We start from the raw sequence: 10,907 nt of genomic DNA, 5'->3' as shown, positions 1-10,907 counted from the left end.
AGTGCATTAGGTGCCTAATAGTTTTCCTAGTGTATTAGGAGCCTTTATGTTGTCCTCTATAAATAAATGTCACTGGGTTCATCGTGCTGTGTGATAATGCAGATTTTTGAAGTTCACTGTTGTTTATGAGTTCTTCAGGAGCAACGACAAAAGCTAGAGAGCTCTGTAACAACATCAAATACTAGAAACTTCTGTTCATTGACAAATTAAAATACTGATACAAGTCCAATACACCTATCACGCTAATTAAAATGAATACCTCGAAACTCATGATCCTCAATTTATGAATATATGAAAAGAAAAATACAAGAATATCGAGTCTCAACAACAATAATTTATTGGGATGCCATCATTTGTGTTTCAATGTTCTCACACATAGAGGTAAGAAGAGACGAGTGTGGCCAAAAGGATGGTTGCTGTTCCTGCAAAGGTAAGGGGTGAGGCCGAGTTGCTTGGTGGAGGAGGAGGTGAGGAGTTTGGTGTAGGAGATGTGGGGCTCGGGGTGCCTGCACTTACGGAGATGGTCACCTTCTGACCGCTGTTGCAATGGGTGCCTACACCGCAGAGGAAGTAGTGTATCCCGGCTTCGAGAGTCACGGTGGCCGGCCCTTCAGTGAAACTGCGAATAGGGGCGGTTGAAGAGCATGATTCATACCCTGCCTTCTCTACTTGGATCACGTTGTGCGATCCTGTCCGGAAGTCGAAGACTGGAAATAAAAGAACCAACCACAAATGCATCTATACTCTTTCAGTTGAGAGATTCCTTTGAGAGAATTATTCAATGGAATTGAAAAACCTTCATTTTATGTTTAGCATGACGATGGTGGCTTTACTGAAAAAATAAAAAAGAAGGGGGCAGAATTGGGTGCTTACTCAGCTTATCACCGACTGAGAAGGTGTTCTCAGTTGCCCATTTTTCATAGAAGGAGGAGTCGTCGGGTACCTGCCAACCTGTGCTCCCGCCCACAGTGTGGTCCGTGGCCATGCACACCGTGCACATCAGCAGAGCAGCAACACCACCCAAAAACATTCTCAACGATGAGCCCTCCATTGATCGTGTGATTCCCAGGTTGTCCCTGTTCTATTGATTGCTTCTGCAGAAGAAGAGGCAGAGAGAGATTGTGCAGAGAGAAAAAGAAAGAAAGAGAAAGAGATGAAGTAGTATAGTCGCACAAGGAGATATGGTGGTGGGATGTGTGGTGAGCACAAGTATATATATATATATAATACTTGTATTACATATATAGAGAGAGAGAGAGAGAGAGAATTCCAATTCCGCAAGGTTGGGGCGGCTTGAAGGCGTGTGGGACCAGACGTTTGCAAGCCACATCTCGGCGAACGACGAAAAGTAGTTTAGTTTTCTTTCTTGCGACCAACAAAAAATCAAACGTTGAAAACATCGCCTACGACAAACCAAACCAAACCACAATGAGTTTCACCACCCTTTCTCTCTCTTCTCTCTAGAAACAATCAAACAAACAAACAAACACATGGCAAGTAAATAAAGTATCCAGGAAAGTCCCTCTGGGGGGAGGAGGAGGAGGAATTTTCTTTCCAATGGCAATGGAACGCGTCCAATTTAATTGGTGCTGCATGACATTTCGTCATTCAATGACTTAAACCAAATCAATTTCTCAATCTAAGATTGGTTCTTTTATTTTATTAGTTTGACATAAAATGTAAAATATTTATATATACAAATAATTTATGGGAAAAAATATTCAAGCATGGTTTTTCTTATATTTCGTAAGTTTCTCTCTCTATAATTTTTGAAACAATTTCTCTCTCTAAAATTTAAATTTAATATAGTTTCTTTCTCTAAAATTTTTGATACAGTTTCTCTTTTTAAAACAAGTTTTTAGATAGTTTCACTCTCTAAAATTTTCAGGTAGTTTCCTTATCTAAAGTTTGATCTCTAAAATTTTAAGATTCTCTCTCTAGAACTTAAAATTCGAGATAATTTTTCTCTTCGATTCTATAAATTTTGAGATAGTTTCTCTCTATAAAAAATTTCAACTAGCTTTTCTCTCCAAAATTTGCTATAGTTTCTCTCTCTAAAATTTAATAAAACTTTTCTCTCTAAAACTTTTTAGGTAGTTTCTCTATAGGGGCCCTCTCCCCACTAACTCACCCAAAAAAATTGATATAGTTTCTCTATCTAAAATTTTAAGATATTTTCACTATTTTAAACTTAAAATTAGAGGTAATTTCTCTTTCTAAAATTTTTGAGATAGTTTATCTTCAAAAAAATTAAAGTAGTTTCTCTCTAAAATTAGATATAGTTTTTCTCTAAAATTTTAGAATACTTTTATCTGTGTATAAACTTAAAATTTGAGATAGTTTCTCTCTCTAATTCATGTAGGCATTTTTGTGGAATTAATTATATGTGATAAAGTTGGTGACTTTGATAAATGAAAATATACCAGCGAAAATACTAACCCGCCCCCCCCCCCCCAAAAAAGAGATATCGTTCTATTTTTACATGAATTGGTCCAATTTGTGGTACAGTTTTTTAATATGGAATAAATTTTTGTATGCATTTGTCGTGTACCAAACGTGCATAACATAATTTTCACATGAAAATATTTTGTTTCATACTTACAAAACGTGCGATATATTTCTATTTGTTCTTTCCCTAACGAAACACCTTGCTTCATCAACGTGGATGAAGCAAGTTCTACTTGTAGCATAACTGCTTCATCAATGTGGATGAAGCAAGTTCTACATGTAGCATAACTGTCAAGATTGGACTAGACTTTCCCATCTAACCAATATTACTATAGGTATTGTGGCCAGTCCGGTCTAAAGTAAAAATTGAGATCAATCGAAAATCAGTCAGATCCAACACTCGATTAGTTTTGGCCAATCAAACTACTTGATTTTAACTGGTCCGAATGGTTACATAAAATAGGGTATTTTCTTTTATAATATATTTATATTTTAAACTATTATTTTTATTTTTTATTTTTTTAAAAAAATCCAGTCCAACAAGTAGTAAGCTGGTTTTGATTGAACCAACCATTTACTAATTGAGTGGCCCCGTGCAGTCCTAAAAACATTGGTATATTTATATATAAATATTTTTTCCATTTGGTGTTGTTTCCATTGGTAGTAGGATGTAGTGGTCTCCAGGATGTAGATAAAGGCAAAAGTAAAATGACGTGAAATTATGGTGGGAAGGGGGTGGGGGTGGGGGTGATAGAAGATTTCCATGAAGAAAGTATAAGCCCACCGGCACGGTTGGAAGCTTCTTCCAGACAGCTGCTGCTCTATTCTAAGCCTTGCACCATGAGCCCGCCCTGTCCCAGCGGCCCGGTCCTTCCATTATCAAGTCATGGACGGTTTGGCACGATTCCAGCCAGACAAGAAACAGGGTTGGTTTGGGGCCCTCGGGCAGAGCCCTACGAGCCACATGTTTTGGTCTTGGGTCGTTTGTAACCCACTTGCACATTTTCTTTGAACTACGTTCAGCATCAAATGGGCAAGGTTTTTATACTTCCCTTGGTGCATAGAAATTATATATTGATCGTTTAGTTTGATTTAGAGCCCACGTTTCAGAGCATTTTATTTTTAATTTTTTTATATAAAAATTATATTAATATGAACTTTAGTTCTTGCCATCATCTTAATGAGGGCATACCTATGTTAAAAAATAAAATATTTTTGGTAAAATACTATTGAGAACAATAGTTTTATATTTTTAGGAGTTTAAGAGAAGACTAGAAACCCAAAATTTGGAGTCACAATATCTTTCAGAAAAAAATTAAAAATAAAATAGTATAGAGGTGGTGACATTGTGATTGACGTCATCTCAAATTCTCAGCCATCCATTGAGAATGGACTGTTGGATGAAGTAAATAAATTTTATACAGCAGAAGAAATATAAACAGCTTAGCCATGTCACATCACCCCACCAACAATTATCAAAGGGTATTTGAAAAGAATGTGTCCGGGTTAGTTCTTTTTCTTCATCCTCTTGCTTTTTTTTTTTTTTGTTAAATTGATACTTTTCAAATTGATGTTCATGCATGCTGAGCTATAAAAAACGGTCAATAGTGTCCGCACAAGAGAAAAAACAAAATTTATTGAGCACCAGACAAGCTTTAGAAACTCCTTCGCCAAGGCATCTGCTTTTGTTTTCTCGGTCTAAAAATATGAACAAAATGGATATCCAGGTCTTTGGTGATATCCTTGATTTGGTCTAGTATTGGGAAGAGATGCCATAATCTGCCCTTTACACAATAACAGTCACCCTCTAGGATAACACTTTGGACTGTAAGCTGAGGATCTTAAGGTAGTAATTCGGTGGCTGCATCATTTGCCGTATATTGGGAGCATGGGCCTGAGTAGATTATTGCATATCCAGTCAAGTGATCCCATCCTTGACTGCTCCCAATCTAACCCGGACAATATTACCATATGAACTCCCATCAAAATTGAAGTTTCAAAAATCTTTCCGGCGGTGGAGCCCAAAGTGCTCTATCTTTCCCTTCTTGGAGGATTTTGACTTCATGATTTTTTTTATTTTTCCAATGGGACATGACATTCGTTGAGCTAACATGCCATACTTCCTTCCTCGAGAGTACCCATAAATATGATAGTGGCCATTATTTCCATCTCCCACTATTAAGCATTTGATTGTTCCTTTCCTTCCTTTTTCCAGAGCAACCGTAAGGTGGCTACAAGTGCAGTTCTCATCGAATTGAACATGTATCGAGGATCTAAAAGGCTCTCAAAACCTCACAAGTCTGATCCAATCTATACGTCCTCCTTTTGTTATTTTTTCATAAAATTATAAGTATGGAATGTGCTCACCGTGTGTGACAACTTGTCCTTGGAAATGGAGGCATATAATAAACAGCCAATAACTTTGCCGATGAAATGGTCAATTCTAGCAACATCCTACAAGGTACAAAGTGAGAGAATGGTGACAGGGTAGAGTGTGAGAGTGATTGTACTCCTTGTACCGGGATGTCCCATTCAGGGCTTGGGTGCATCCAAGGTTTAAAAACACAGACCGGTGACCCAAATTGCCCCTTTGGAAAGCCAGTCTAGATCAACATATCGGCGTTGTGGATCGGCGATCTGGCCGAGTGAACCAGCCAATATACAATAAAAAAAAAAATAGAAAACAAAAAATTAAAAAATATTTTTAAAAAAAGGGAACCAGTTCTCTAACAAAACCGGTCAGTTCTGATATAGAATTGGCCCTTTATTATATTTTGGCAAAACCGGACCCCCCCCTCCAGTACCCCATCTGAACCGGTTTCTTTGTAGACCTCCTTGTTCTCATAGGTGGAGAGAGGGGGAGAAGTACACCATAACCCCCTTCTCCAACCCACGCTTCTTTGTAGACCTCCTTGTTCTAATACGTGAATTTTGGGAAGTGGGGTTGGACTTGTCCTAAAGAGGATATGCAAGGCGGGAGTATTTTTGTTCTTTGGGAAATGTTAATTTTGGCAAGGAATGATGAATCTTTTTATTGCTAAAACCAAGGAAAAAAACCCCAGGCCAACATTCTCCCATTGTTTCGACATTTATAAATCATTCACTCATTAATTTATCAAGTTATATCATGATCACTCGAGCTATAAATCTTCATGAAATCCAAAGTCCATCCATATATACAATCAATCCACTCAATGACATTAAAAATGCACTTTCTCATGCTCATTGCTTATTATGACGTGTTGCGTGACCATAAACCACCTCATGAACTTCATACACATTCTTTTGGACCAACAAACTCCCTCATTATGTATCCATCAACAAACAACTCTAGACAACACATGTTACTGCCCCCGTACATGCGCCTATTATTAAAGAGTGAATCTACATTGGCGCAGTGAGTTGTCATGATCTCACAAAGAGATACATCTCACCAAGAGATACTTTGAAATGCCACAAAAGTGAGTAATCACATAATATGCCACATAGACATTAGTGCAATTAAAGGTGGCAATTAAAGGGGGTAATATCAGATGGCCATTATTTCACAAAGGCTAGTGCACCCATGAAGGTTCTTTACAAAATCATACTGTCTAAAAGATTCTCGGAATGACCACCAAAGCTCCATTATGCCACTAAGGCAGCAATCCACCACTAATCCCGTTGTCATGATGAACCATCACAGTAGTTTAGTAGAAGGTGGATCTCCTTGTTTTCCATATATTCTCTTACAGGGTGACATTTTTTTTAATATGCTTTTGACTTTCTTATACACACAGAGTGTTTAGAAATGTCTATTTCCACTTGATTATCACAATAGATTACTGTAGACATATGCTCAAACTCGGCTAACGCTATTTCACTAAAAAAGTACCTCAAGAATATTTTTCTTTTGAAGTATGATATAGAGCAACATATTATGCTTCCATCCAACTACTTGCTTCAGGTGATCAAAATAATTAGTCCTTTTAATATCTTTAGTACTGCTTGTAGGCTCATTAAAACAAGAATTTGAATCAACATTGTAAGAACTTCCGACATCGAATATTCTAGGACTTTGTGATTCCTATTTCTCAGGCATTGAGGAGAAAAGAGTAATGAAAAAGGAGAAGAGAAATCAGCTTTAAAACATGGCTCCTGGGGCCACCAAAAGTGTACCCTTACTTTCGTGAATGACCAACCTTAACTACTAAACATAGCATGAATCCTAACCTCCGGCAACTGCTGAAGAACCTCTATTGAGCCACACAAAGCAACCTCCAAAGTCATCCACCTCCTCTGCCTCTCACAAACCACCTCACAAGCGCATACAACCTTCTTTCAGACAGTGTTCAAAAGAAAAACTATATGAGCAATTGAAAAACAGAGTTTTAAACAAGTGGTGGAAGTAATGACCGCCACCAAAAACCCAACTCATAAAGGAGTTCAAACCCCTAAAAGGGAACATGAAACTCCACAACATGGCTCATTGAAACCCACTGGTAGGTTGAGCAGCATTTTAGGCGTTAATCTAAAGTAGCCAAATATAGCAGAGAAACCCCAAAGGCCCAAGAAAACCCGTGACAGGATGCGAAACCCATCTTAGCCATTAACGTTTTTTTTTATTAGGAAGAAGGAATATAGTCAAAAGCAACTGTGGGGGACTGCAGGGGGTGGAGGGGAGAGACGAGAGGGAAAATTAGGGAGATTTATTTTAGGGGGGAGGAGGAGGGGTGGCGTTAGGGAGTTCGGCCTCTCTTTAAAGAAGAGAGCAAGCCGATAGAGAGAGGGGCCAAGAGAATGAGAAAGGCTAAAGAGGGGCTGATAAAGAAGGAGCTTAGATGATGGTGGTTGAGCAGCGGCCAGGGCTAGGGCTTGTATAGCACTTGTTTCAGCAATGGATGTAAAGCTCTCTTTAGAGCTTGAGCACCAATGCAGCTAGAGCTTAAAGTTTCTCCACTTCCTTTTAACTCGTTTGTTGCATGAGCACCAATGCAGCTAGAGCTTAAAATTTCTCAACTTTCTTTTAACTTTTTTGTTGCGTCATTATGACATATGTATCCTTTGGAGTCACTTCTTAGTTGCACCTTGGATCAATATATATATAATAATAAGGAAAATCGTTTCATGTGGGCTGGATCTCATTTCTACATATGCGGTGTAAAGCATCCATGGATGCAAGTAGGTATTCTATCTAAAGACTATAATCCATGGATGCAAGTAGATATTCTATCTAAAACCGATAGAAACTAACGGTCTAAATGTTTTCATATTAGAATTATTATTTCTAGTTTTTAAAATTTATTTATTTATTTATATTCATGATCTCCATGTTTGAGATTACATATCCTTCATAATTAAATCTTAAAATCCATTTCAAAAATATATTTATTAAGAGGCCGGCATTTCTACATATGTGGGCTTGGCCACATCGAATCTGGGTCGCCTATATGAGCAACGATAGAACGAACTGCACTTTATCAGCACTAGAAATAGAAAGCTAATGAAAGTGTCGCACAAATTAGCAAGATTTCAATACAAGAAACAAAAAGGAAGATTTCACTCTCTCAAAACATCACAGACATTAGAGCCTCAAGCACAAACACCAGAGCCTCAATACATAGGAAAAAACAAAGGGGAAAATCGCCTCTCTCAACGCACACATTACAACCTCATGCACAAACTGGGGATCCAAATAAGGGGAAACATCGCCTCTCAATGATATATTATGATGGCCATTTGTAAGTTAACTAAGTTGAGAGGTAAACGAGAAAAGAGAGCAGTATAAAGGCAAAGACTCTAGCTTCTGAAAAGGAATGTGTTGATGCTGGGGAACTCGGTGGGGGAGTTGGGGGAGCTATCATGGGGCCTTCGCCAGGCGCAGGGGACACGGATATGGACACGTGCTGACCCAAGCTGCAATGGCGGCCTATACTGCAGAGGAAGTAGTGCTCCCCTGAGGCAGTGAGATTGACATCGACGGGGCCATTACCTAAGACAGGGCTAATGGGGTTCTTGGCTGTGCATGCATCATACTCTGCCTTCCGCACCTGAGCCACATCGTGTCCTGTTGTGAAGTTGAAGCCTGCAAATAAAGACACCACGTATCAGCACTCATTTATTTAGAGCCTATACCTATGTGGTGTCATTGGTTTTAGGCGTGTCATAGCTTTCTTCTTGTTTCCCGTTTTGTTTAAATCTCATTATAATAGTTCTTCTAAAGTCACTTCAAATTTTTTATCTAAATAATGGATAAACGTGTCATATCTGAAAAACCAATTTTAAAGTTGGCATCGCTAATAATCTATTTGCACCGCATATATGCATGACTCTCTGTCTGTATCTAAGCTGTCATAAGAAGAGCAAATAAAAAAAAAAGCGAAAAAAGAGAAAGGGGTGACTTACTTAGAATGTCGCCTACGCAAAAGCTGCGGCTATTTGCCCATTCTTGATAGAAAGAGGTGTTACCATTTTGCGGCACGTCCCACCGGGCGCTGTACCCCACCACATGCACAGTGGTCCCGGAAGCACAACATAACATAGCAACAACACTCAGCAACACAAAAGACCACCATAATCTTACCACCAATGGACAATGGAACTCCATTTGTTTTCTTTTGCTGCCTTTGTTTCTCAGCTTAGTCCTCTACTGTACTGATCGATTGCACCCACCGAGTAGAGGGAGAGAGTGTGTAATGGTCAGCAAAGGAGAGTGTTGGATATAAAAAATGGTAGAAGGTTGTCCCATTTATATACATGGAGAGAGGCAGGATGTGGGTCTCCGCAAACCATCGCCCTTCCTTTAGCAATGCAAAATTTTTATACATATAGAAACACTTAAATCTTGAAAATAGATTGTCCAGTTAATTCGTTACAAAGCACTTGTTTTTTCCTTTCTGTTTTTTGAATTTTAACCGCTGAATTCTTAAACGCCAAATTGGAAGAATACAACAAAAGTATAATTTAGAATTCTCAAACTCCCAAGAATGCTACAAAAGTATAATTTAGATGAAAGATGTAACTACCAACAATTGTTGGTTTACACTTACACCAACCTTCACAAGAGCGTCCACCCTAGAGTTAGCCTCTTTAAAACAAGGAAAATTGTTTCATACAGGCTGGACCGCATTTCAATGTTTTCTTACTAGAATTGTTATTTCTAGTTTTTAAAATTTATTTATTTTTTCATATTCATGATCTCTATGTTAGAGATTACCTGTCCTTAAAATTTAAATCCTAAAATCCATCTCAAAAAAGGCTTTATTAAGAGGCCCACATTTCTACATGTGCGGGCTTGGCCGAATAGAAACTGGGTCCAACAAACAATGAACTAGTTCAAAAGAACCAGAAGATAAAAATGAAAAAATCACATCGAAAAATTTTCACAAGGCACTATTTTTAGGACTTGGAAATTAGTTTTTAGATTAGTATACGAAGAGAATTTATTTTTTATACAAAGAAGTCACAATCACTCTTGTCCCTTGGATCTCGAATTGGATAGTTGTAAGAGTGTCATTAAAAAAGACTCAAAGTTCAAAAAATAATTTCTCGAACTACTGGGACTAGCCAAAGCCATCCAATTTGACATCTAATTAAGAGTGATAATGACCTATTTGTAAAAAAGATAAATGGTCTCATTGTTACAATCCCTTGGTTTTTTTTTCGTATCTTGAGGTTGAGATGAGCACTCTCTTCTAGAGGAATTTCAAACGTAAAATTACCATGATAAAATAAAAATAAAATGAATTTATTAGAGATAGTTGTCCCTAAACTTGTGACCCAGTCGTAACGGTAAAGAAGTTGAAGCAAGTGAACTTCTTAGTATCCATCCTTGGGGGAGTAGACTGCAAAAGGGGAAGGCATTTATTTGGCCCCTTGAACAAGTCTGCAAGAAATGAAGTTAGAACGTAACATGACCGCTGTAGGAAGAAAGGTGCTTTTGAATTGAGTCAATGTATGTGGGCCCTTCCCAGTTCCCACTCTTTCCCACCATCCCCGGGGATAGACTTATGAGCCTTCTTTCTTGACTTGGTGAACCCCTCCCCTCTAACATTCATAACTCATTAATGATCTGCTGGAAACCTTCTCTAGTTACAATATAATTTGTTTAAGCTACTATTAATAAGTTAATTGCAACCTATCATTCCACAAAATTTCAAGGTCATTTATTATTTTGCCTATTTAGAAGGATATTCTCTTATGAAATTTTGAGATCCACTTAAAGGGAAAGTCCGTACACATGGTGGAAGGGTGCGTATCCTTGGTTTTAGGACCAAATGTATCACGTTAGAGGTTTGAAAGTACGCAGGAAAGATTGGCATTGACTTGCTAACGAAGCTGTTCAACAAGGTGTTGAGAACAAAGAAAATATCAGACGAATGGATGAAAAATATTGTGTTACTTATTTATAAGAACAAAGGAGACTTCAGGATTGTGCGAACTATCGAGAGATCAAGCTTATGAGCCATACTATAAAGCTT

The 10,907-nt window shown here is 38.0% G+C and overlaps 2 protein-coding genes across 2 annotated transcripts; both read right to left on the bottom strand.

Annotated features, from left to right (window-relative positions):
- Window positions 1-369: 369 nt before the first annotated feature.
- LOC18431870 (mavicyanin) lies at window positions 370-1,051 on the bottom strand. The gene is made up of 2 exons (XM_006841985.4): window positions 874-1,051; window positions 370-707 (listed from the first exon to the last, which is right to left on the bottom strand). Exons 1-2 carry the CDS (start codon window positions 1,049-1,051, stop codon window positions 370-372), a joined length of 516 nt encoding a protein of 171 aa, XP_006842048.1.
- Window positions 1,052-7,939: 6,888 nt separating this feature from the next.
- LOC110007057 (umecyanin) lies at window positions 7,940-9,148 on the bottom strand. The gene is made up of 2 exons (XM_020665891.2): window positions 8,833-9,148; window positions 7,940-8,512 (listed from the first exon to the last, which is right to left on the bottom strand). Exons 1-2 carry the CDS (start codon window positions 9,032-9,034, stop codon window positions 8,178-8,180), a joined length of 537 nt encoding a protein of 178 aa, XP_020521550.1. The 5' UTR covers window positions 9,035-9,148; the 3' UTR covers window positions 7,940-8,177.
- Window positions 9,149-10,907: the final 1,759 nt, after the last annotated feature.

The sequence above is a fragment of the Amborella trichopoda genome, chromosome 5 (assembly GCF_054954075.1).
Source record: "Amborella trichopoda isolate Santa Cruz 75 chromosome 5, AtrichopodaSantaCruz75HAP2 v2.0, whole genome shotgun sequence".
Lineage (NCBI taxonomy): Eukaryota > Viridiplantae > Streptophyta > Magnoliopsida > Amborellales > Amborellaceae > Amborella > Amborella trichopoda.
The sequence above is the reverse complement of the archived record's forward strand: the minus strand, read 5'-3'. Positions and strand labels throughout refer to the sequence as shown.

What these genes read in the sequence shown, in the direction of transcription:
- LOC18431870 (XM_006841985.4), bottom strand. Translation starts at nt 1,051, where the DNA reads ATGGAGGGCTCATCGTTGAGAATGTTTTTGGGTGGTGTTGCTGCTCTG. An exon ending in CTCAGTCGGTGATAAGCTGA is followed by an intron (nt 708 to 873) that starts GTAAGCACCCAA and finishes TTTTATTTCCAG; the next exon opens with TCTTCGACTTCCGGACAGGA.
- LOC110007057 (XM_020665891.2), bottom strand. Translation starts at nt 9,034, where the DNA reads ATGGAGTTCCATTGTCCATTGGTGGTAAGATTATGGTGGTCTTTTGTG. An exon ending in TTGCGTAGGCGACATTCTAA is followed by an intron (nt 8,513 to 8,832) that starts GTAAGTCACCCC and finishes CTTTATTTGCAG; the next exon opens with GCTTCAACTTCACAACAGGA.